The sequence below is a fragment of the Gymnoscopelus microlampas genome (assembly GCF_963454915.1).
Source record: "Gymnoscopelus microlampas genome assembly, chromosome: 7".
NCBI lineage: Eukaryota > Metazoa > Chordata > Actinopteri > Myctophiformes > Myctophidae > Gymnoscopelus > Gymnoscopelus microlampas.
In genome coordinates this window covers 25,275,375-25,302,783 of record NC_139944.1, presented here as the reverse complement: position 1 = coordinate 25,302,783, position 27,409 = coordinate 25,275,375, and the positions used below count along the sequence as shown (strand labels likewise).

At 41.6% G+C, this 27,409-nt stretch overlaps 1 protein-coding gene across 2 annotated transcripts; it reads right to left on the bottom strand.

Moving 5' to 3' along the window:
- Positions 1-948: 948 nt before the first annotated feature.
- Positions 949-20,059, bottom strand: znfx1 (zinc finger, NFX1-type containing 1). Of its 2 annotated transcripts, none has more exons than XM_084061558.1 (17): positions 19,548-20,059; positions 19,109-19,343; positions 18,438-18,790; positions 17,788-17,967; positions 17,327-17,433; positions 15,977-16,215; positions 14,975-15,121; positions 14,206-14,354; positions 13,754-13,906; positions 12,968-13,091; positions 11,251-11,474; positions 10,586-10,725; positions 9,084-9,216; positions 8,398-8,565; positions 4,930-5,040; positions 4,128-4,223; positions 949-3,744 (listed from the first exon to the last, which is right to left on the bottom strand). In XM_084061558.1, exons 1-17 carry the CDS (start codon positions 19,989-19,991, stop codon positions 1,309-1,311), a joined length of 5,439 nt encoding a protein of 1,812 aa, XP_083917684.1. In that variant the 5' UTR covers positions 19,992-20,059; the 3' UTR covers positions 949-1,308. The 2 variants fall into 2 exon arrangements, with proteins under 2 accessions (XP_083917684.1, XP_083917685.1); XM_084061559.1 differs by having other exon boundaries at positions 14,987-15,121.
- Between the last annotated feature and the right edge of the window lie 7,350 nt (positions 20,060-27,409).

Here is a 27,409-nt window from a genome sequence, read left to right as displayed (position 1 = left end):
TTCTTCATCAAATAGAGCAGACCTGCAGCCTCACAACGTGTTGTGTGATTGCGACGCGTTGTGAGGTTGTAGATCAACTATTTGCAACAAATGTTTACCCCAAAATAGGGACGCTATAGGGTGCATGTGACCCATTATATCTTTAGCTATATCTGAATGCTATGGAGATTTCTGCTACTGATATTCACCCGGTGTATTCGCTCACGTGTGTGTGTGTGTGTGTGTGTGTGTGTGTGTGTGTGTGTGTGTGTGTGTGTGTGTGTGTGTGTGTGTGTGTGTGTGTGTGTGTGTGTGTGTGTGTGTGTGTGTGTGTGCAGACGCACGCATACACACGTGTGTCTTGCCTCTTGCCTGTTAGGTTAGAAAGGCTCTCTCAACCATTTCTCCTGCTAACACTCCCTGTGCATTTGTGTTTCTGTGCTTGTGTGCACAGTGCATGTATGGATTTGCATGTGTATTTTGTTCATACATGTGTGTAAAAGTATAGGCTTAGTTAGGTACATTTATTGCATTTTTGCAAGCCTTTTCAAATAGAGTACCAAGTCATGTAGTTATTTGTTCTTTTACAGTGCTTTACTGCCATCTATTGTTAAATTACTTGTAACCTTAAAATTAGTTTTAGTGGATTCTTAGATATTTAAAGACAGTATCATTTTAATTACTTCATAAATCCTGAAATTGCATTATCATTAAATTATATCATCCATAACTCACACATTTAATTAGCCGGAACTATTATGCAGAATGGTGATGGGCATGACTTAAAAAAAATAAATGTTGATTCAGCAGTAAGTCTATCATTCCAGACAGAAATCTTCTATAATAGTAAAGAAAAAAAGAAAAAAAAAAACTAAAAATTAAAATAATATAGCCATACAGTTTTTAGTTATTTTATTATGTGTTCATACATTACATCAAATAGTCCAGTATATTAAAACAATTCACCCTTTACTATGCAAAAATAAAATAGCATAGTGATTATTTTGGGGGACATTGGCACCCAATGTGTTAAAACAATTCTCCCATCAGTGTGCAAGAATAGAGCAGGATAGAGACAGCAGTAGATCAAAGGTTGGTTATATTGAGCAGAAGATTAAATCAAAACTCAAAGTCCAAAACAATAGAAAAATACAACATAGGATTTAAATGTAAAATTATCCATATGAACCATATCATTATTCTGGGCATGTCATACGGTAATAGGCGAGTGAACATTCAACAGAAATAGGTGAACATTCTGCAGGAACAGCAGATATACATGTTCACAACGTGTCGAGACACACAAGAAAGTATATAGGGTTTGAGTGGTTAATTGAAGTTAATTAGGTCAAAATTGAGCAGGTTGTTGGCCTCAGACCAAGCGGGATGTTCTGATCCATCCATTTCCGACGCTACTTGGTTGCCTGTGGCCAGACGATGATTTTCTCCGCCAATAGTAGCATTGCATTCAGTGCACTGCCGACTCTCGTTTGCACCTCCACACTCTGTTATTACATAGACATGGCCGTTGGGGCATTTGTACCAATGTCCAGGCTGCAGCTTCATGGCTGACACAATCATCTTCCTCTCATCTTCGCTGATTCCTAGGCTTGGAATCTTCAGATCCTTCAACCCCTGTTTGACATGCACTTCGTCTTGCTCAGTGAATGGGCCCAGCTTTTCCAGAACCCTCCTGATAACTTCAATCTCATGATCAACTATGACACTTTCTCCTCTTCTCATGGAACAACGGGCTTCAAGCTCCGCCAAGAGGGTCAGCCTCTGCAGCTCACTCTCCAGATCCGAGACCTGCTGGTTGGAGAATTTCTGCTTGGCATCAAGGAGCCACATCACAAATGTGTCAACTTTCGCCTCAAAACAGACACCTTGTACTCTAGACATTTGTTCCCTTTGGATCTTCTTAAACTTTGCAACTCTCTCAAGGAAGGCCATCTTGTTTTCCAAAACCCATAGATCCTTTTCTGTGAGATGGCGAGCACTCAGTTCATCTTCAATCTTCAAGTATTCTCTTTGCACATACAGTTGAAGCTTCATCTTCTCTCCCCATTGCTTCACCAGGGTCATCTTCTTCTGTGCAATATCTGTTGGACAGCCGTTGATCTTCTCCTTTACTTTCTCTATCTCACTCAGACTGCGGTTGATGTGAGTTCCATAACGGAGGTTCTTCCGGATTGGAGTTCTACACTTTGGGCACTCTTTTAGCTTTATGGCCACCTCCTCTCCTTCGTTAGCCTGTTTGTTGTCATCCATCCCCATGTATGTGTCCATAGCTGATGACTCAATGATGTGTCCACAGTCTTCTAGTTGAACGAACAAAGCATCAGGATCGTCCTCAGAGCCAAAGAAAATCTCTGTGACCTCATCACGATGACAGATGCGACATCTGTTTGGACATTTCTCTCCACAGAGGCCTATGCAGGGGTGGCGGCAGTCAAGGATCTTGTCACAGGGTTGATCACAAGGTAGACGATCACATGGCTCATGACAAAGCTTAGTACACCTTTGGTGAGGGCATCGCCAAGCACAGCGCTCAATGCAAGGTGCACACGGCTGGCCACATTTGTTCTTACACTTGCTGTGGATGCAGCGGTTTTCACAAGGCCTGCTACAGGAAGGGCAATCAGGAAGGCATGGCTCCCGGCACTTATGGGAGCAGATCAGAAGACGCTCACACCGGTACGCACAAAGATGGTGGTAGCGTCCCTGGTGGCAACGGTGGCAAGTACCTTTACAAGTGTGACCACATTTTAACTGCTGGTTACATGGGGCGCTGCAGTTAGGCTCATCTTCTGCTGTTTTGTAATAGCAGCTGTCTGACTTGTTGTGCCCACACTTGAGTGTTATGGTGACTTTCACCATGCACTTACTGGTGCATGGTGCCCCACAAACGGAAGTGCATGGGTGCAGACACTGGAGCGTCTTCTGGCAAGGCTCCTGACACACAAACTTCTCTGGGTCCTGGTGGCAAGGCATCATCTGTTTGTGCTGACACTTTGGTATGGTCTTCTCAACTTTCACAGGGCACTCCTTGGGGCATGCCTTTTGACAGTCATATGGGCACCTGTGATTAAGGTCACAGAGAACCTTCTGACACTTCTTAAGACACTTGTACTTCTTGTGGTCGGGGTCATAGGGGTGGCAGACACTTGCACAAACATGGCCACATTCCAAACGGAACTCACAGGGTATTGTGCAGCCTCCCTCCGGGGCTTTGTCGAAATCTGCCGCACAGGAGGCTGTGATCTGACGGTCTGGATGGTTCTGACAGCAGAGTGTGAGAGCCGTCCCCATCTGGCCCTTCCCTCGCAAAGTGTGGAAGATGTTGCTCCACAGTTTGACTTTGCCCAGCATTGCACTGTTGCCAATGCAGTAGAGGCCTTTCTTGGCACGCGACAAGGCCACACAAACACGATTGGGGATGTTCAGGAAGCCGACCTTACCCTGTTTATTGCTGCGGACCAGAGATAGCAGGACGATGTCGTTCTCTTCCCCTTGGTACTTATCAACCACGTGCACTTTGACCCCTTGGAAGGCCTTGGAGGGCATAAGTGTGCGCAAGCACTGGAACTGACCGGTGTAGGTGGTTAGGATGGTTATTTGCTCTGGTTTGTAGCCCTGGAAGAGGAGGTACTGGCACAAGGAAACTACAAACTTGGCTTCATGCTTGTTCTGGTGACTCTTCCCATCTCTGATCTCTTCTTCTGGGTGTGTGTGCTCCACAAAGAATAGATTGGCTTTAAGGCCCTGCAAGGCAATAATTAGCATGAAATTGTGTTGTCATAATATTCATGGTATGGTATTATATGACATTCAGAACATTATATTACCTAAATGGGGGAAGGAGGGGGGTTCAAATAAGGAATAAAGCAAGCTACTCATTTTTCATACATTGCTATGCTGACTCTACCCTCCATCTGACATTTATCAAAGAGACTGGAAAAACATGATTTTGACTTATTGGGTTATACATTTATTAAGACCAGACTTCCATCTGCGACTCTTAATGGATTTAAAAGCCGGACAGCACATGCAGGTGCTTTTTTTTACGTCAGTGTGGGCTAGTAAACAACTATGCACTGCTGGGAAAAGCCAGGGGAACTGATGTGGTACGTGAATGCAAAACAAACCTTGATGTTTTCGTAGTCAAAAACAGAGGGGTGGTTCTGTAGCTCATCGTAGATATGTGGGGTCAAGAGACAGGCAATGTCTGGCCTCATACGATGCTACAGAGCAGGAGGGCACAAGCACACATTACACACCAGTGGTGGAAAAGGTGTTCAAATGTTTTACTTAAGTAAAAGTATCAATACTGCAATGTAAAAAATACTCTGTTACAAGTAAAAGTCCAGAATTCAAAATCTACAAAATGAGTAAAAGAACAAAAGTATTGGTATCAAAATGCACTTAAAGTACCAACAGTAGAAAGTACTCATTATGCAGAAGGTCCCATTTCACAAGTTTTCAAATGTATGAAAATAATTTGAAAATAGCAGATCTACAAGCTCACAATGGGTTGCATCGCAACGCATTGTGAGCTTGTAGATCGGCTATTTTCAAATGGCCGAAATGTATATAGGGCTAATGTATGTTTTGTTATAATAATAAAAATCTACAAAGTAATCAGTAACTAAAGTTTTCAAATAAATGTAGTGGACTAAAAGTACAATATTTAGATCCGAGATGTAGTGGAGTAGATGTAAAAGTATTAGAAATTGGAAATAGAAATAGTCAAGTAAAGTACTTGACTTACTTACTTAAAAAAGTAAATGTACTTACTTTACACCACGGTTACACAGACATCCAAAGTAACACATCTAAATTACACTTTGAATCCCCATATTTGAATCATTGATTTTTTTTCAGTTCATAAATGAATAAGCATTAGTAATTAAGTGATGGATTGGCTGATTAATGAAAAGAGGCACCAACCTGGTAGTTGAGTCTAACAAAGGGAAAGTTCATCTTGATCAGTCTCTCAAACATGGACACCTCCAGGTTGAAGTTCTTGGCCAGTTCATATACCGTAGCACTGGGCCGTAGCTGAAGAGAAGAGACATACAGTAATATAGAGCAGTGATTCACAACCTCTTTTTAATATGAATTTAGCAAAATAAAATCTGGGACCGCAATCTACACTGTGTTAATTTAACTCTGAGTTTGTTCAAATGTACATCCGTACACTTTTAGAGTTACAGGCCTGCAAGGGACCATTTGGTTCCTTACCGGCAATCATTTAGCTGGGGACCAACCTGATCCCCATCAAGGACCCCTCAATGAGAAACAGTGGAATAGAGATGACTCTTGTATTCTATACATACTTCTGTTTATTATTTAAGGGTAGGGTAAGTGATATGTTTTGATTTTTTTTTGTTAAAAGGTTAACTTAAAGTACTATATTCTGTTAGTAATCATTTCTACGGAGTGTTTTTTCGGTCACAGGGGTCTCTCCAGCTGAGAGACAGAATATAGTACATTTTCAGGTCAATCAGGAGAGAGCACTGAAAATGCATTTTCTGTTTAATAAAGAGCTGGAGAGACGTGGGACACTCTATAGTAATGAGTACTATCACAATATAGAGCTATTTAACACTCATTTTAACCAAAGTAAATCACTTACCCTACCTTTACAGTACCGTAAGTGAACATTGTTTGTTATTTAAATTCAGGGCTACGTTGTATGTTTCATGTTACAACTTTCTCACTTGCTGCAGATATATCCCATCAGTCAGCGACGTGTAACACAACAAACCAAGATTCTTTATTAAGAGAGAGAGACGTCAACTTAAGAGTGAGATTTCTATTTCCATGATTGAACTACTCAAAAGACATATTTCAAATAAGACACAATGAGGCATATTTTCATATATATTCATGGTCACCTGAATTGAGCATGAATGGCAAATATTTAGAGCCAGTCCCAGGGCAAGAGCTGGAAATAACGTTAACCACTTTGGCGTCCCTATTTTGGGAATGTACAGTAGCTTGTAGATCGGTTTCTACAAGCGCAATAACCTTGGTAGACAACTGTGGTTGTAAAAACAATAGCCTACTTCATGCTTCTGCTCCAGCAGAGTATGCAAATAGAGTCTAAATGTCTGTTTAGTTTCTTGCTGCTTTGCCTTGGCGTGCTTGCATGCCCCCATGCGCGCGCAGGGTGCGTGTGTGTGTGTGTTTGTGTGTGTGTGTGCGCACGCCTTATTTAGTTAGAGGACAGAGCGAGATTGTGGCCTGTGTACGTGGGCGGGGTGCGGGGGAGGGAGACAAATTCTGGTATAAATGTGAAGCATTGTGTTCTGCTTGATTCAACACCAAACCTGTGATTAATGAACAGCACAACAATGCCAAAGCTTATTTTACCCTGAAAGTGTGATCCATCCACCCCATTACATGCTGAGCCTGATGCCTCAGAAAACAAAACAAAGCACTGAACACTTGTTCATACAATCAGAGAGGATCGTTTGAGAGTGAACAGTCTCATAGTGTATGTCTAAAATTATATTAAATGAAAAGAAGAAATAATAGACAGGGAAAGAAAGAAAGAAAGAAAGAAAGAAAGAAATTGGGGAGAGATGTCCGGAGAAAAGGTGAGAGAGATGGAGGAAGAGAGATAGATCTATAGAAAAGGTGAAGGATGGAGGGAGGGAGGGAGGGAGAGAGAGAGGGAGAGGGAGGGAGGGAGAGAGAGATTGAGGGGGAGAGAGAGATAGAAATGGCGAGAGAGAGAGAGAGAGGGACCACGGTAGAAGTAGAGAGCATTCCAGCCCCAGGCAGAGTAGTGTGTCAGTTCCATTTTAATGTAAACCAACTGCTGTATGAAAATGACCATTGAATTCCAATTGATGAATGCCTGGCTTACATTAACAGCCATTTTCAAGACAAACTCAATTTTAAATTTGATTCCTACGCTGGCTGGACTTTCAATACAACTGCAGGGTACTGTAGCACTGTATGTTTGGCTACACAAGGCATGTGTAGCCAAACATGGCTAATTTCATGTGTAAACACGTGAACACAAGCATTACTGTAGTTCTCTCCAATCAAAGAAATAGCACACACACACACAGATGTTAAAAGGAAAAAAAGAGGGGCATCTGCTGGATGGCACACAAGTAAAGCTCCTGTCCACCTCCGCAGAAACTAAGGGTTCGAGTCCTCCGCTCCAACGAACACAATTGGCCACGCTCACTAGGAGGAAGCCGAGCGGGGAGGACGATGTCTGTCGCTGCACTATGGTGACCCCTACAGGTTGATCTGGGCACCTGTTCAGCGGGGTGCAGAACTAGATAGGAAAACATAGCATGTTCTTGTGAAACTCCTGACTGGTGAAAAAAAGCGACTGGCGAGTTCATGTGAATCAGGAAGACACATGCTAATCTACACTCTCTAACATCACCAACTGTATGGGGTTAACAGTGACAGGGAATACGAGAAAACTGTGAATAACGACAAAAAAGTGGGAGAAAATGGGAAAAATGGGGGAGAAAAAAATGAAAATGAAAAAATGATTGTGAACGCAGCAATCACTCACGTCACTCACGCTCTCATTGGCTGCTGACAGATCTCAGAGTGCACTACAGTGCACTACAGTGTGGCTGAAATCCACCTGCCCCTGGGTGACTAATTACACTCCTCTGAGAGAAATATAGCAGCTACAGTCAAAAATAACACATCTAAAAGCATCTACACGAGTTCATCTATTGGGATATCTAAGAATTCCATGTCATTTGTGCATATTTCAGGCTGCACTTCTCTACAATTGCTGATTCCTTTCTATTGTTCTTATTGTTATTTTCAAGCTGCGTTCGCTTCCCGCGTTTGCGCGTCTTACTTGTACCATAGGATATTGTGCTGGCTAGCTAGGCTGTTGGTCCACCTGTACTTCATTTATTATTATATTCTACTAAAGTCCAGAAGTTTCATTATTCAGTGTACTGCTCTCCATAAACTGGCAACGGCATGGAATGCTTCTTTACCTGGCAGTCATCTGCCCTAAAGGTGCATGTAGCATGCACATATAGAGTACAGTACAAATACACACACCAACACACATTATACACATACTGTATGTACTCACACAATCCTCCACACCTAAATGGAAGGCTCATTTAACATTGTAACATGATGAAATCAGTTATCAGTGTAACCACTTAAGCCCTATTATATTTTTCGGCTATTCAAAAATGTCTGATCTACAAGCTCACAACACATGCAACGTGTCCTGAGCTTGTAGGTCAGATTTCTTTCTAAAAAGTCTTGAGGAATCTTCATGAATCTTCCCTTATGGGAGTCCCTGACACAAAATGGCCAAATTCAATTTGACAGGAAAGTGCTAGAGAACCACTGATATGTTATGTGTCACTGCTCTGTTGGTTTTACAGGCTAGCCGTGGTTCCTCACCTGCTGGTGGTCTCCGATGAGGATCAGATGCTGGCAGGCTTGGCTCAGCGTGGTGATAGTGTGGGCTTCCAGCACCTCGGCAGCCTCCTCAACGATCACCAGCCTTGGCTGCACCTCCTGGAGAGCCTTCCGGAACTTGGCTGCTCCTGTTGTCGTCATGCCGATGACCTGATGTACAGATTGTTTGCTTGTCAACATAAGTACTCAAGTATCCCTGACAGTGACACTTATTGACCAATCATGCAATATATTCACTTCGCCAACTATTACTTTCAATATAAACATAACTTTATTTTTGTTTTATAACAATAATATAGAAACAATTCATAAATAATAAAAAGTCATGAAGAGTTATTTTTATTGGCTGCACAAAATAATGCTTTAAAATCTTCTTCCACTTGACCTCCATTCCTGAAATGTAAGTTGAGAAAATGAAACCCTGCAGTAACAATAAAAGCACTGCTGCTTATATTAACCATTGCATGTTATTAGATCTGCAATATCTCGTGTTATTGTCACATGCTGGGACTACGGATGAAAATTTGCATCCTTGCTAACTCTGACGTATTTACACTGCATTCCAACTCTACTGTTGTAGTTTTGTTTTGTTCAGTTTTTTTGTCCAAATAAACAAATAAAGTAAGTAAAGTATTACATTGCTGTTATTGTTCCTAGTATTACTGTACCGTGGCCGCCTTGAGGACACAGAGACTCTCATGCCGTCGTACGTCAGCTAGTCTGTCTACAGCATTCTGATAGGCCTGCTCAGACTGCAGGGCTTTGGTACGCATCTCCACTCTGTAGCGTGCAATCCACAACCTGCAGACAAGAAATCCGTAATAGTCTACGACGTGACAACTGACTCAATAACATCACAAAACCTCTCTGAATTTGCCGGTGGCGACGCGACTAAAACTAAGAAAATAGGGTGATAAAAGCCAATGTCATGTTTTGTTTTGCTTGATAGACAATTGCTTTATTAAAAAAACAGCAAAACACATTAATCTCTTTGAAAGTGTTTTTGTCCATTCAACTTATAATTAAGAGCAAGTAAAACGTATTTGTTGTTTCCACGGTGGCAGAAACTTTCAGAGTTCTATCGTGGCTGTCTGAGTTGAGGGTGATCCGCTGGGATTGTGTTTTCCCGGTGATTAGTTGACTTAATTATATACACAGGGAATAGACAGCAGTTCAATGAGAATGAGGCTGCTTTCGAGGATGCCGATATAGAGTACAGTACAAATACACACACCAACACACATTATACACATACTGTATGTACTCACACAATCCTCCACACCTAAATGGAAGGCTCATTTAACATTGTAACATGATGAAATCAGTTATCAGTTTAAACACTTAAGCCCTATTATATTTTTCGGCTATTCAAAAATGTCCGATCTACAAGCTCACAACACATCACATGCAACGTGTCCTGACCTTGTAGGTCAGATTTCTTTCGAAAAAGTCTTGAGGAATCTTCATAAATCTTCCCTTATGGGAGTCCCTGACACAAAATGGCCAAATTCAATTTGACAGGAAAGTGCTAGAGAACCACTGATATGTTATAATTAAGAGCAAGTAAAACGTATTTGTTGTTTCCACGGTGGCAGAAACTTTCAGAGTTCTATCGTGGCTGTCTGAGTTGAGGGTGATCCGCTGGGATTGTGTTTTCCCGGTGATTAGTTGACTTAATTATATACACAGGGAATAGACAGCAGTTCAATGAGAATGAGGCTGCTTTCGAGGATGCCGTGGAGAGGAGAGAGGAAGGAGAAAACATAGTTTGTCTATGGGACCCATGATAAACCCTTTTTCAAAGTATTGTGGTATTATGTTAATCTGTTCAGAACTTATGTGCATTTTTTTGTGACAGATCATACCCACTGACAAGTGTGAAAGATGAATCAGTTCTTACTTGGCCGAGGGACCAACCTTTGTGCAAATCTGCTCATAACTGATAGATATCTTGCTAACAGACATACATACAGACAGACAGACAGACAGACAGACCAACAGACAGATGGACAGGCCCAAAAACATTACCTCCTTGGCGGAGGTAACAAAAAGAAGGCTAGATATGAAAGAGGTAGAGAAATGAAAGGAATAGTGGACATAAAATGGGAATGAAGGATCGGGGGAGATGGTCAGTAGCCAGAAAGGAGACAGTAGAGAAAGGGCGTCCTACCGATAGAGCCTCCATCTGTCTGGAAGACCAAGAGCCCAAACATCCCAAATGGTTTCCTCCTCTTCTCCACTCATGGCCGAGCTCTTGCCTAGCTCTTTCTTGATTTTGTTCTTCATCTTTTTTATCTGCTGCCGTTGCATCTAGGCAAACATACAGGAGCATTGTGTGATTTGAACTTTGACCCACAAAGCAATTTTAATTTTGACAGCATGGTTCCTAAGGGGGAGAGGGGTCTAGAAGAAGGGACTCTGTGTGTCTGTGGCTAATCTCGGAAACCACTGGATCAAGCAGGGTCACATTTGTATTTATTTATTTATATAATATTATCATTTATTTATTTATGCAAAGGGTGCGTGTGTGTGTCATATTTTCTTATGTATCATCGTTTCATCAATATGACAAAATGTTTTTAATATCACTTCTTTTACATTCATTTGTTTTTTGTTATTCTTTTAATTTTTAGGTTCCAACACGAGGAACCCTGGCGGTTCCTGGACTCCACTTTGAGAACCACTGGTACGAACAATATAAGGCTGTGAGGATGTAATGGCTTTGTAAACTGAGGGTTAGCCATTTAAATGCAGGACCAGCTGCTGAAAGCTGCATACAAGGCTACTGAAGAATTCAAGAATACAAGGATACTGAGAATTAACATTTTCTTTTACCTGGAAGCCGTCTTCGCTCTGCTCCGCCTGTATTTCAGTATCCTCGAACATCGTGGCCAGCATCATTTCTTGAACTTCTCTAAGAGTCTCCTCCATGACTCTGGCCTTCTCTTTGTCTCTGTCGCTTCTGTGATCAGTGTCTTCAATGAATCGTTCAGCCTGGATCAAATCTGCCTCCTCCGCAATGTCAATCATTTCATCGTCCTCCTCCTCCGTCTCCATAGCTGGAGGAAATCCAAATAAAATCTGATACAAAGCTGCTTTCTTTTTTGCACTTAATTCCAAGCACAGCTTGTGTGCCGGTATTTGCCAGCACATTATCAGTACAAACACTGTAGCAATAATAAGAGGTTCACAGGAGCTCACATTCAAGGGAATACTAAGCATAAAATGGTGGAATCATGAAGGCAAATAAACCCCCCCAGGCAATCAGGCTATGAACGATTGACACTGTAGGCCCATTACCTGTCTGCCTCCTACTACACACACACACACACACACACACACACACACACACACACACACATGTTTTTTTCATGTCGTCATAGCCCCCGCTAAATCCGTTTAAAATCCGCGTTCATTTGGTTCGACACAAACACGGGATCCGTGAAAAACAAAAACAAAAAACTGCGAGCCGATCCGTGCCTCCATTTTGAAGTTACATGCGAGAACGTTAGACAGGACGATGCGGTGAGGAAAACCACAAGGGAGATAAATCGATTCTAAGGTGATGCCTAGACAGGAAACGGATGCGAGCGAAAAAAACGGAACCAGTATTATTCCGTTTCCGGTCGGCCCCGGAACCGGAAATGGGTCGAAAAAAATTCCGGAAAGTGCACTTTTTCGATTTAACATGGGAAATGCGAGTCGCGTAGATCTACGCGACTGGCACGCTGCGGCTTTAAATCGGTTCGCGTAGATCTACGCGTCTGGCGTTCAATGTGTTAAGACTGACTGCACACACGAACATGTATACAGATAAATAGATACTACTTTACATTATGTATATATATACAGCCCTATGTAGCCCTGCCTGTATCTATGCCATCCGGGTGGAGGAGGTGGCGTATGGGTGCTATCATGGAAAATCCACTCAAACCCCCTTCACATGGAGATTGTGGGAAGGTTTAGCAGGAGGGGTAATGACAGATTCCTCTTTTGTGCCGCCAACTATGAAGATGCATTATGAGGCACATGATGGCCGCTCGGCTCGTTCAATAGATCAATTGCTCGAAAGTAGCATCAGTTGTGTTCGTTATTGATGGTGTTTCTTTGAGTGTGATGTCTTTTGCCCTGCTTTACCTACAGTTATTTTCTTGCCCTGTAACTGTATCTTAACTGCTGTGCTGCATTTGCCAACTGAAGTTCCCCCGCAGGATCACTAAATGTCTCATCTTATCCATCTTATCTGACAGCACAGTGCACACATACATAGGCTACATGGACATGCTAAGTAGGACCCTGGCACACAGCATCTACAAGCATCTCAAAGTTATGCTACAATCTATCATTGATGTGAATACTATTTCATACTATGCTATTTTACTTACTGTTTATACTTATCTCTTATTGTTGTTTTTACTGTGTGTTAAATTGTTGACGAACCGAAACCAAAGCATTTTACTCATATGAGATCAAATACATTTTCATTCTTGAATCATTTGTTATGCCTTCTTATCCTGCTTTGTTCAGGAATGGCAGCACTTTAAAACCTCACCTGTGTTCATATTTGCCTCCTCTGTCGCCCTCTGCTGGAAGACAGTGGAACCAATCCCCAACCACTCCATTATCAGACAGGGTTTCTTCTTCTTCTCACCAAAGATCTCAAAGTCATCCTGATTCTAAGCAGGGGGCCATTATACAAAAAGTAAATCTACATTGCCTTCTGTGAACAGATATTATAAACGTATAATTCACTTTCATGTAAATGTATAGCCTATGCTGGTCTTGCACTGATCATCCAAGTCTTGGCAAAAGAGAATGAATTTTGAATTAAAGGACGACTTCAACCATTTTCAACCTATCTTCATATAATAGATCCTCACTAATGCTCCAGATAAAATTGTGTAATTTTTTCTACTCAGTCTGTGTCTCATAGGAGGACTGTGGACACTTCAGAAACCCGTCTACCAGTGACATCATCGTTAGGAAGTTTTTTTTCAAAAATGTTCAAGATTTTTATTTTATTTTATTAACGCGGGAACAATGGCTTCCATTATAGCATGCTAACTTTCCAGGAATAGAAAGCCTGTAGTTTCTATTAGCTTGGATTCCCCATTGATGATGTCACTGATAGATGGGTTTCTGAACTGTCCACAGCCCTCCTCTGAGACACAGACCGAGTAGACAAAAATGGTGCCATGTTATAATGAGCATTAGCGAGGACCAATTATATGAAGACAGGTTGAAATGGGTGAAGTCGCCCTTTAATGTCACACATGAGTGTCTATAAATCAAGCGAATACAGAGGTTTGTCTTGTGTTTGTTTTGCTGTGTGACTCACATGCACAGCTGGGCAGTGTTGCAGGCTGAGCCAGTGTTCCTCTGAGATGAACCTCTCTAGGAAAGCCTCTCTGATCACCCCTTTCAGACTGCACTCCAGCTTCACCGCCTGACTCTGGATCTCTATCTCCTCCTGATTCAGCTCACTGTAGATCTGTCAGAAGTGTGAAGGAAACACAAGTCAAACCACCATAATAATGGCATTAACCAGATGAACCCTAGTGTCCCTATTCTGAGCTTATCATAATAGGAAAACATACTGTACTGCGAAAACTCCCACAAGGCCATATGCTATAGAAATATCAAATGCACAAAATAGCAGATTGACAAGATCGACAAGCTGGGCTTAAGTGGTTAAATTGAGTGAGAAATGAGCACTGAAAGCTTGTGTCAGAGGAAGAGTAATGTTAAACAAAGTCATGTACGTCAATAATTTTCCTCACACCAACTCACCTCAGTGTACGCAGAGCTCAGGTGGCGTGGCATGCTGCGTCTAGACTTCAAAGAGTGGGTCAGCTCCCGAAGATTGAAGCGCTTCAGGACCTCACTGCTGCTGCGGCCTCCTACCCTGACAATACCATCTGGCAGGAACTTATGGATACCTGTGTTACAGAGGAGCATTATTATACTCATGTTTTCTTTTTGTGCAAAATACGTTTATTGCTTTTTTAATAAACATACAAAATACAAACATATGAACAAACAATAAATAATACAACATTCATCAAATAAATTGAAAAGTGTATAAAGACAAAGCAAGAACATGATCAAAGGAAACACCTCCCGGCCATCGACAGCCTCTTAACAAGGAAAGGAAAGACACCATGTACTATTATGCTCATATTAAGTAAGTTGTGCTCATGGCATCACATCAGAAATGGAAAAACAAAAAATGGCTTGTGGCTCCCAAGCTGTGGAATGAATTTCCGTAATGGCCCCCCCATCTCAAGGTTGTCAAACTTGTATAACTGCACAGCAAGTACAATTTGATTGTGGATTAACCACATAAACCCTAGAATCCATATTCTTGGCATGTCATTATAGGTGGAGATATTGCGAAAAAAGGCAGGTCTACAAGCTCATCTTTTGGATCTGCTTTTATCAACCAAGAGATTCGGTACAGAGGTAAAAAGTAGGGAGCCAAGTTTAGAGCCCTGAGGACTCAACAAAGTATATAGGGTTTAAGTGGTTAATTTAGTTGCATTTGAGGAAAAGAACTCACTGAACGACTTACCCTCAAGGAACTGATCCAGGGCGTGGTTAGTATAACACACCACCAGCATGGGAGCATTGCCTATTAGCTCACTTCTCCAAAGGCTCTCATTCGTCAACAGGGCCTGAGCGATCTTCAGGCCACAATAGGTCTTCCCTGGAGACACAAGAAGGAAATATCCTTTATTAAAATTGGCTTAAACCGTTGACTGCAAGTCCAATGGATGATGTGTTATGCTTACGTGACGTTATGAGATAATAATAATAATAATACTATTTATATAGCACCTCTCAAAACGGTGTTACAAAGTGCTAGGAAGATAAGGAAGATATGGAAGTATGTTACGTGTGTGTGTGTGTGTGTGTGTGTGTGTGTGTGTGTGTGTGTGTGTGTGTGTGTGTGTGTTTGCGCTTGCGTGCGTGCGTGCGTGCATGCATGTTCTGACAATGAACCGTGTACACATCACGTGTCAGTCTTTCCCTAAATATCAGATGCATGATGGGCAGAGAAGGGCAAAGGTGGATTGTGATATAATAATCTAGTGTAAAGAGCCCTTAGCAGTGGTACAACAAACACACTTATGTTTTATTACTCTGCCATGTGGCCTTTTATTTGTTTAAAAGTGTATTAAAGTACTATAAGAACCGGTTCACAACTAGTTCCTCTCGTTACAAACCCAAATTATTAATGAAGGGCTGAGAAAGACTTGGAACACGCATGCATTTTAAAATTCTTCCTTCAGGTGTTTTAATTTATTTCCTTTCTGTTCATCAAAGCATCTCATATTTAATGATTCCTTCACTAGCTCCAACTACACCAATTTAACAGCCGTTATTAGGATTAAAGCTTTTGTACAGTGTAATCCCAGGTTGGGGTATTCTGGAGGCCATTATTTTACAAGAGCCAGCCCCAGACTCATTGAGGTTCATGTTTAATTCAGTTCAATACCTTTCAAACACATTACTTAATTCATCTCAGGCAAAACTTTGATAATACCCCGTAATGCCTTACCAGTGCCAGGAGGTCCCTGTATGATGGCCAGCTCCTTGGTGAGGGCCAGCTGGAGGGCTCTCATTTGAGACTCGTCCAGCCCAAGCTCCTCCATTTTGGGCCAGGCCTCTGGCTTCAGACAGTGGAAGGGCTGGATCTTGCCCTTGTACTCAGGATCGGCGATGTCTGACAGTTTGTAAGAATCGCCGTTGTTCAGATAGGCTGGGGGGTGCACATCAGATTGGCAGTCCACTATGTACCTTTGAGAAGTACAAAAAAAGTGTAAGAGTTAACTCACTCAATCCGGGAACGCATTTACAAATGTCTTCTAAATCCTAACTGGTTTCTGAAAAACGTATGTTGCTATATCAGTGGTGCTCAAACTTTTTCATGTCAAGGACCCCCAAAATTATATGTATTTGGCCGCCGACCCCCATCTCAAAATATGTAGTTCCAGGGACCCCCAGAAGCAAAGATTTGAGTTACAAATGTTCGCTTTCAAAAATATATATATAGATTTTCACGATTTTTCAAAGAAATAGCAGATCTACAAGGTTATAGCGCAGCACTCGGTGCCGCGCTATGAGCTTGTATATCTGCTATTTTTGAATAGCCAAAGTATGGACTATTGAGGAAATGGGAACGAAGAGAGTCCTGTTTTTTAGTCCTGTTTTTATGCGAGAATTTCTGGGAACTCATATTAATCAACGATTAACTAATACAATTGACTGTAATGAATTATAACACCACAAGTCAGTGTTTAAGCCTGTTTGAAATTACAGGAAGATTGGTTCCTGGGAAAGTTTTAAGCTAACTTCAATGTTCTCCTTTTGAGATTAATATATGGTTTAAAGTTATGGCTCATGCTATGGTGAGTAGAGCAGAGGCTGTCGGACAAGAATCCCAATGAACTGCCTCACACTGTTACTCCTTCATTGAGGGTAATTTATAGTTGTTAGAGGGCACAGGGAGTGCAGACAAGGTACATGAACCTACGAACCCATCCATGTGTGTCAGAGTGCCAAAGTGATCATATAAAATAATGGAGACCAAGACCTTGACTTTTTTTCTCTCTCTCTGTCTTGTTTTCTTTTTTTTAGAATTTATGTACCATTTTTTTGTATGTTTGATTTGTAGAGATGGAAAACTGAGACCGTCATTTTTTGAAGAATGTCAGACCTGCACGGAAAATGAATAATAGCTCAATTTAAGCTGCACAGCTCTAGCACGCACACACACACACACACACACACACACACACACACACACACACACACACACACACACACACACACACACACACACACACACACACACACACACACACACACACACACACACACACACACACACACACACACACACACACACCTCTGGAAGGGCAGGTGGGCCTCCTCTTGCTCCTGCAAGCCTTCTAGCACATAGCGGTAGGCTTCAAAGTAGGCGGTGGTCTCCACCATCAGGAACGACTGGTCTGTCTGAAGGATCAGGTCATTTGTGTTACTCTATAGTATCATATTCTCTATACGATACTTTGTAGAGTGAATATGCACTCCAGGATTCTCCAAACATTTTTTATGCAGAGTTAAGGCAAATGTTATACTTTGAGTTGAAAATGTATTATTGTCATGCAACAGTGGTGCTACAATGCATTAAGCTGTCTAACATCTATTACACAGCTTGTCTGTGTTTTTCTCCAGAGAAGAAAATCACTGGGTCAGGATTTGAATAAAACAGTGACGATACATTGCTTTGTTGGTGATCTCATGCATAGCAACTGTCAATACGCCTGTCCGGACATGCCACTTTTTATCAAAGGCCATTAAACACACCTGTATTGTCACCAGCTTCTCTCTGCTCTCCGCAGAGAAGATAAGCTGGACCCGGCCATTCTTTAGTTCTTCAGGCTCACGATTTGACACCGTGGCGAACAGGAAGGTCTCAAAGTTGTCACACGAAAGACAGACCAGGGACCCGTAGAGTAGCCTTTTCGAGTTCTCCCAGCGTACAAACTGTTGGGAGAAAGAATGTGTGGTCAGCGGATTATATTACGCGTAGTTGTCATTTATATAGTCAAAGTCTGTCAATATCTACCAATTGTAGGCGTGCAACAGTTAATCGAACTAATGTGATTTAATGAATTATACAAAAACATCAATTTGGGGGGGGTTCTTTAAGCAAGTCATTACAGTATAGGTGAAAATGTTACAAAACGTTTTAAATACCGAAAATAGGTGATTTTCAAGCTCAGCTATTTTTTATATGTGTGCGTGACATGACACCATTGTACAACAAAGTATAAACAAATATCAGCATTGTTTTGCATTGATTCAGTGTTTCTTGATTTTTCAATAAATCGAAAAGATTATTGATAAAATAACCAATAGTCGCAGGCTCGCAGCCCTAATCAATTCCATAACAAAATCTAACGAATGTGAAAGCATATGAGAAAACGTTGGTGTAAATCCATCCAGGTACTGACCTGAAGAGGCTGAGGGTCAAACTGAACAATGATGGCTATGCCATCCAGCGTACATTTTGGCACCACCAGACGGGTGTCAAAGTACACTCTGATGTCATCAAAGCGTGCATTCTTCAGCGGGTTGTCATTCCTTCCCATGTCCCTTTGGTTCCGAAGCAGTTGTTGGATTCCCTCGCGAAGCGGTCGCACAAAGTCCTCCCTCAGCAGCCGGAAGTGTGTGTCAAGGTAGACGTGGGTGCTGGCGTAGTGTTGAGAGGTGAGATTAGGTCTAAGGAAGGGCCTCTGTTCCTCATGGAACTCCTCAGGCGTAGGATAGATGGGCAGGGTCCTGAAGTTCTGCTGATCTTCCGCACCTAGATTAGGAGGTAGCAGAAAGTGGCCAAATTTATATTTGTTTGACATACAATTTTTATTCAGCAGGCATTTCCTTCATGTGTTTGTGCAGCTTGTTTATGACCGGAGGTGGTTCTGTTTCATGATGTCATGCATGTAGAGCCATGAACTGTGATTGGTCTACTTTTGAGGACACACGCAAGCACACACGCACGCACGCACGCACGCACGCGCGTATGCTGTTCTCTAGACAGCTTGGCCTTTTTAGATTCGATTATATTGAAATGTTACTGTCAATAAAGGAGTATAGCAGTATTCGTATGATTGACATTACCAACCTGGGTTCTCTCCAGCAGCATGCAGAAGGCTATAGGTGTCTTTGTCTGAGCGGAGAGTCCCCTCCCTGGATTTCTCTTGGAGATGGTTGACCAGGCCCTGGAGTTGCTGCAACTTCTCATCTGTCTGAGGGCTGATGTCCACTCCTGATGCCCTGAGGTTGTTGATGGAGGCTTGAAGCAGCATGACAAGCATTGACACTGACTGGACTGAACTGGCAGGGAAGGTTTTGAGCACCTGGAACCAAGTGGATGGGAAAATAATAAAGTAAACTGCAGAGGATATCAAGCCTAAAAGGAGGAACAATAATTCAATATACACAAAAAAACAACTAATCCACATTGGACATTTTTTCCAAACAAAATGAGTTCATAATCATGTCATTAGTTAATCAATTAATGGAGATGAAGCAGATTTACAAACCACATCTTACGTAATTACCTCAAAGACAACAGCCAGGATGTTGTCCAGATGCAGTGGGTACTGATCCCTGCGGTCAGGGTTAGACTCTGAAGCCATGTTGGCCACATAGTGTGGCAGAATGGTGCGGAGGAAGCCTGAGTTTTTCACCGTGTCAGCCAGGTGTTGCAGGGTGGCCCTGTCTGTCTGTGCCTGGAAGGCCCTGCACAAGACGTAGCAGAGGAGCTGGACGAGGTCCTGCCTCATCTCCGTCTCGTCCAGCAGGACTTGCAGAGCAGGGTTCGAGGACAGGGTGATGGCCACCTGGGCTGGATCTTTCCCAGATAGTTCCTCTAATGTTTTGTAGCCCAGTCGATGAACGTACGGGGTGCCATCCCTGCTCGAAGAATCTGAACTCCCCCCGTTCCTCTTGCGTCTTCCACCGGCATCTCTTTTCTCACCACCTCGTCTACTTCCAGCCCCCATGTCCACTCTCTCTCCTTCTCCTCCAGCTATACCACCCCATCCTCCATCCCTTCCCCTCGCTGCACCTCTCCCTCTTTCTCCCCGTCCCTCACCGCCTGCTCCTCTGTCTCCCCTTCCAAACCCTCTTCCTCTCCCTCTGTCCGCTCCTCCTCTTCCTCTCCCTCTGTCCACTCCTCCTCTGCCTCTCCCTCTTTCCACTCCTCCTCTGCCTCTCCCTCTTTCCACTCCTCCTCTCCGTCCCCCTCTCCATCCCCCTCTGTCAGCTCCTCCTCTGCCTCCCCTCTCCGGCCAGGGAGGTCCAACTCCCCCTGAAAGTCTGTCCATGCCTTTACAGATCGATGACTTTGAAGGACGCTCACACTGGCATTCCCTGAGTGAAGAAGGAGGACTGTCTCAACATACATACAATACAAAACACATTTTTACTTCTAAATCAGAAGAAAGTTTAATTAAAGGGGTGCTTATACCAATAGGTAGGGATGTCCGATATTATCGGCCTCCCGATATTATCGGCCGATATTAGCATAAAAATTGATATCGGGAAAATATCGGTATCGTTTTTTTTTTTTTTTGCTTTATAAATAAGTTACAGGAGTTCTTACTGTATATGGTGTGTGTGATATGAAATTTGAGCTTACCCTAATCACAATAATCCCCGCATATATCGGTATCGGTTGATATCGGTATCGGTAATTAAGAGTTGGACAATATCGGTATATCGGTTATCGGTAAAAAAGCCAATATCGGACAACCCTACCAATAGGCACCAATTTCATGGGGTCCGCGATCTGCCCCCCACACAAACACTTGTGTAAACAACAACAACAACAACAAGAATAAAAACTTCTGATGTGTTGCATCACATCCCTAGTCATGATTGGATATCAAATATATCCCCCTCATTTAACCTACAGTGACGACCATCAGTTCATCACAAACTAGGTTACTTGTGGCAAGTGATTGCTGTAGTCCACTCAAACACCAAACACGTATTTGCTGCTGTCTCCGTTCATCCCGTTTGCTAAGCTAGACTTTGCAGTGTATGCAGAAATGCAATGCTATTAACCTTAATATTTTTTCCCCCATCACACTGCCTTAATGATTTCATAAAGGATAAATAACTCATACACTGATCCATTAATGCACTTTCTGTCAGTTTGCTGACAACAGATTGACTCCAGAGGAGGGCACTGTTTTATTTACAGCATAATGCTGTATACAAATGTTTTGTTCATATTTGTGTGGGGTTTTATGTTAATGCTAATCATTGACAACACAATGCTAATCAACACACTAAGTGGGTTGCAAATCATGTATGCTACTTTTTTCCACTTTAATATAAAACTAGGTGGGTTATTGGCAACCATACCAGACAACAAATAAAAGTCTGATGTTAACCAGTGCTGACCCTTTAGGCCTACAAAAATATTAGCATCTCTAATGTCAATGTTCAAAACTAGCAATCAATGCTGTATCAAAGCTGGATCTCAGACACAGGCTCATAGCACTCATATAGGTATCCCAATAATCCTAACCTTGACATGAGCACCTTTTGTCAGAAATATAGTTATTTATTTTAGAATAATTTTCAAGAGAACAAGCACACAATGTTCCTCTGTATACTTTTGCACCTAAGTTAAGTCTTGCACTGCACCAGATGCCAAAGAAAAATAACAAAAACTAAGTGATATATGATTTTGACTCAACCATTATAGGGGCATGTGCGCCACTTGCTGGACCCCACAGGTAAATGCAAGTGAATAGGTTTCGGTTCACCAGAAATAGCGAGTAAATGATACAGCAATATCACACAATAACGCACAAGCATAGGAAACAATTAATTGTTTGGTACGCCTAAGGTGAAAACATAGAAAACACCACATATCTAGCCTACTGTAGGCCCCATGTTCATATATGACGATGACAATACATTACTAAGTTATAAGCGGTTGTTGTAACATTAACATAATTGGATTTGTTTATCTAGAACCATTTATGTTTCTTGACACGGTGTTTTCCATTGCTCTATTCCGTTCTTAATACAATAGCCAAACGGTACCGTCTAAATAATACTAATAACAACAACAACAACAACAACAACTCACCTTATCTAATGGAGCCTTAAAATACTTATATCTTTACCAATCACAGGAAAAACGAACACCTTCAGTAGATTTCGCTGAAAACTATTACTCGAGTGTGGCTGATCAGTCAGTTACCAGCCTTTGGAACAACCTCTGGTACAGCACAGCCTTTTAAAGGATGACATGGAAACCGAAACCAGTGTGGTTTATAGCCGGCATGAGTCAGTCTGTCAGCTGTGCAACATAGCCTACGCCTACTTGATGTATTTGTTTCGTTTTGCTTAGTTACTAGTCTATAGAAACTTAAAGTGTTCCAATGCCAGGAAATCATCATGCACGCACAACACGACAAATATTGACCGATGATCCTGACACTACCGCATATCCTCAGACCCCTCTCGAATGTAAATAATTAATTCATTCAACTCTATTCATCTATTAAGGTTAAACCGTAAGTTTAAAATGTGCCTCTAAAACTAAATCAAAGTCATGGGCACTCGGCAGTTGGCACTGAAATATCTTGTTCTCTGAATCTTGGACCATCATCTCATTCAACTGTAACGTCAACGTGCGGTTGTCGCTGCCGGCCAAAAAAAAGATAGTCCGGTGGATTGGTACGAAATTTTAGGCGAATCGTTCACTTTTTCATAAAAGTGTGAAACTTGGTACACTTGTACAGTTTGGGGCCATGAACATTTTCAGATATGGAGCCATCACAAAAACACCCCCTGGTGGCCATGGTGGCCATTTTACTTTCCGCCAATGTATTTTGCGTCATAACTCCTGAACCAAACAATAATACAGAATAGGTGATGTCTACACCTATGTTTTGATGGTGATTACAATTATATCATGTACAACATCATAAACTGTTCAAGTGAATAGGTAATGGTCAAGTCAGTGATGTTGTGAGGTAGTCCGGTGGTTTTGTCCAAATATCGGTCACTTTTTCATAAAAGTATGTAACATGGTACACTTACAGTTTGGGGCCCTGAACAATTTTGGATATGGATCCATCGCAAAAAAACTCCCCAGTGGCCTTGGAGGCCATTTTACTTTCCGCCATAACCAAATCATGTATTTTGCATCATATCTCCTAAACCAAACATGATAATACAGAATAGGTGATGTCTCTATACACCTATGTTTTGATGGTTAAGGATTACATTGATGATACAGTGACCATTTAAAACAGAGGTTCTCAAACTGTGAGTTAGGACCCCAAATTGAGTCACGGGAAGGTGGCAGTGGCTACATTAAAGGAGAATTCCGGTCATTTTAAGTGTTATGTTTGATGTGTGTCAAATCACTTACCAACGTAGAAATGAAAATCGCGTTACTCGACAGATCCCCCTGTCAACCCCCACCGTTGCCATGATACTCCTATCGTGGATAGCCCAAATTCGCCTATTTTAACAAATGTAAAGTCTGTTTTTTTCTCCTAGTACTCATTGTGGAGTCCCATGATAACGTAACAGGCGCTAAAACTCCCGACAAGCTAACGGCTAATAACAGAACGAGCTAACGCTGGGGCTGCTTATCTCTCTGCATGGCAGCCCCAGGTTGCCAGGTCGGGAGAGAAACCAGCAACCAGCATTAGCTCGTTCTGTTATTAGCCGTTAGCTTGTCGGGAGTTTTAGCGCCTGTTACATTATCATGGGACTCAACAATGAGTACTAGAAGCAAAAAAACAGACTTTGCATTTGTTAAAATAGGCGAATTTGGGCTATCCACGATAGGAGTATCATGCAAACGGTGGGGGTTGACAGGGGGATCTGTCGAGTAACGCGATTTTCATTTCTACGTTGGTAAGTGATTTGACACACATCAAACATAACACTTAAAATGACCGGAATTCTCCTTTAACTGAAAAAGGTTTAAATGTGAATCCTTCCAATAAAGTCTGTTGTTGTTTTGTTTTTGAAAAGCATACAACTATTATAATGATTCTGGTAACATATATATATAGGCTATATACTATAGGCTATAATCATATGAGATAAAACAACAAAATCAGTATATAAAATCATTTATCAACACCAAAATTACAATGGAATAACATGAAATGAATACATTGTGATTGTACAATTATATCTAGCCATGCAGTCACACAAGCAATGCAACTAATTAGATCTCCCTTGTAAAGGGTATTTGAGCAACCGAGTTAGCGGACTCAACTCAGACCTGTGTCTTTGATGGTTTTATTATACACGCAATATAAACACACTCTTTAACACGTTTAGGCCATTAGGCCAGAAGCCAATAGGCCAGTAGTCCAGTAAAGAGTCAGGTTATAAACCTAAATAAGTAAACACAAACAACAACGAAACAACACATTACTGACATGGAATATACACACAAAACTATATACACACATATCAGAAATATATTTTTGTTGTGTAAACACGCTCTCAATTCTTACCGTCAGTGTCTCGTAGCTTGAAATGTAAAATGACGAACGCAGCAATAACACCCTGGTAACTAGTAACACTGGTGCATGTGTAGAACACTTCGCCCTAATAGTGAGCATCCACCAATTTATATCGGTTTGGTCTACCCTCACACTGTTGATTAATCATGTTACTGAAATGTGGAAACACGGACTTTAGCACTGTTCTAAACAGTAGTCACTGTAGCCCAGCTCCTCATCTGACCTAATCAATCAACATGCCCTCATATGACACTCAGGTACATGTGTAAAGTCCACTGCTGTGCTGTAGAGAATGTAGAGAATTTGTATATATTTGTTTATAACTTCAGTTTATGACTCAAAATAAGCAGTATTAACCTTCGTATAAGCATACCAACCTAGATTATAACTCGACCTATCACTTCGGTATAAGATCCTAAATAAGCAGGAAATACATAATAATAATAACAATAATAACCGCAAACTTCAGGCGCTGGAAGGCCCTGTATAATTCTACAGTGATCTATAAGTTCATAATGCATCTTGATGTGACCCGTACGCTTGCAGATCGGCTGTTTTCACTACAATGACAATTTCTTTGACTTTTTGTATACCTGGTGTTTCATCAGGATGGGGGACAATTATTTTAGCACTTAGTGACTGCACCTTTCAACAGAATAGATTAGAACAAGATAAACATCTATGTAAGCACACAGAACAAGTTTTATTTTAACGGGACAATTTGGTAGTGAATATTGAAAACATTTTAGTGTTTTAGAGATATTTGTCATGGACTTAGGAAACACAGCTTAAACCTGGGGCCAGTAAGCAAATTGGTGATGACAATGATGGCTGCCTTGAAACATATGGACCAGTTGTGTCATGCATGCTCTGGGCCCTATCTTGCCTTACCCCTTATGCCAAAACGTATTAGCCATATTTTACTATTTTGAAAAACATTTTCAAATAGTTCAACTAGCCGATCTACATCGACACATTGTGAACTTGTAGATCGGCTATTTGAACTACTGGTTGAAAAAAAATAATCAAAATAGTAAAAAATGCAAAACAAAGTTTGGGGATAAGATGTAAGGCAGTTGGGCCCAAGATGGGCCCAAGATAGGGCACATCTGTTCCCTATGTTTCCAAAGTTCTGTTTCCTGGCTGCTATGCCCAGCTCTATATACAGTAGCACATGAGAAATATGCTACCGAGCTCTCTATATGACATGGGCTATTGTGGTAACTTGTTAAAGGTCTCCAAGGTCGTCAATGTCTCCAAATTCCACATCAATGGAGAAAAAGATTCTCAGACATTGTCCTCCATTCATTCTAAAAGGGGGAACCTCTAGACTTCTACTGTACACGCCATACAGTACCTCCACCCCTCACTCAAACATCCCTGCTCCTGGGGTACCAATGCACCTCTATCACACCACACCTTACTCACCTACCCCACCAATCCCCCCCACCCTGCCTGGCTCTGTCCGGGGTCAGAGCCACACCTCTATGGTATAGCTTACCAGATAATATATGTTAGCAAGCACATGTAATTTGAACCAAATTATGTCCAAACATTATTGTACATAATATTAACTTCAGAAAATAAGAAAGGATGTTTGTTTGGGAGTGTTCCAGGAACATAGCATGCAGTTGAACACAAGGCCTTTGGAAAAAGAGTACCCAACAACCTTTTAAAAGGTTAACTTTATGTGTGTTAACCCTTGCATTGTGTTAGAAACCTGCATCCACTTGTGGTGTTAGCGGCTCAAATTTGACCCGTGATTTAACTCAGCCCAAAATACTCAAAGAATAATTATTTTCTTTTTTTTCCCTCCCTCCTAATAGCTGATTTGTAATGCATTCATATCCATAAACACTTTTTAAAATATTATGTTGGGTTAGGGTTAGGTTTCATCTTTCAATCTATGTTGTTTTCAATTGTAAAATGGTTAAAATTCACTCATTACATTTCCTATAATGAAGACAATGGATAATGATGTTATCTAGCTATCCTCCTATAATCCTCCTATAATTTGACAAACCTCTGTAGTAGTGTAGTGCGTGGTGCATTGTGTCATGGTGAGGCTGCCCGGTTCTCCTCAGTGGCTTGAGCGATTGCTCTGAATTTGCACACAGCCATTGACCATTACCATCTGAACACAACTGCGAAGCCCGTTTCTCAATTTCATCAAATCTCAGCTTATTATTAGCGCTTATGTGTCAAACAATGGGAGATAATGCCAGGTTTCGTGCGAGAAACAAGCAGCAAGGTCTATGAAAAGAAAGCCAAACGAAGCGCCTTCACACATATACCTTGCCTCTTGGAAAACAGCCGATCTACAAGCTCACAACGCGTCCCCACACCCACCTGCACTTTCACAACCAACGCCAAAAACGGCGTGACAGGACGTGCAATAACCCCAAGTTTTCAACTACTTTCGCCTGCGCCCTTGACCGGGTATGGTCTAGTAATAGAATAATTAAGAATAACAATTAGAACACACTTCCAGACACCTGTGGTGTTAGCGGGTCAAAATTGACCCGTATACCGGCATAGAAGGTAAAAAGTCATTTATTTTTCATAAACTCAAACTTTATTTTACTCCTGAGAGCAAATGCTAATTGAGGACAAGTCTCTCTCACTTTCAAACATTGAATATTGACAATTTGGGGAGAATTGAACCTAATTTGACCCGCTAACACCACAAGTGTCACTTCAAGTGACCATCAGAATTAACAAAAATGGCTATAAAAAATGTGTTGCGTTAAAATAGCTGTCTCTGAGTATATGATGAAGCCTTGTTCCAATAAAGAAATGTAAAGGGTACTCTTTACCAATTTAAACTTGAAAATGGGTAAAAAAAAAAATACCATAACACAATGGAAGGTTTAACAGAATAGAAAGCCATGGAACATACAGTA

Excerpts from the sequence above, each read along its gene's own strand:
- znfx1 (XM_084061558.1), bottom strand. The coding sequence starts at position 19,991 with ATGGGGGCTGGAAGTAGACGAGGTGGTGAGAAAAGAGATGCCGGTGGA. Across the intron at positions 4,224-4,929 it reads TTGTTAGACTCAACTACCAG|CATCGTATGAGGCCAGACAT; the intron begins GTTGGTGCCTCT and ends CCTGCTCTGTAG. Across the intron at positions 3,745-4,127 it reads TTGACTACGAAAACATCAAG|GGCCTTAAAGCCAATCTATT; the intron begins GTTTGTTTTGCA and ends ATTGCCTTGCAG.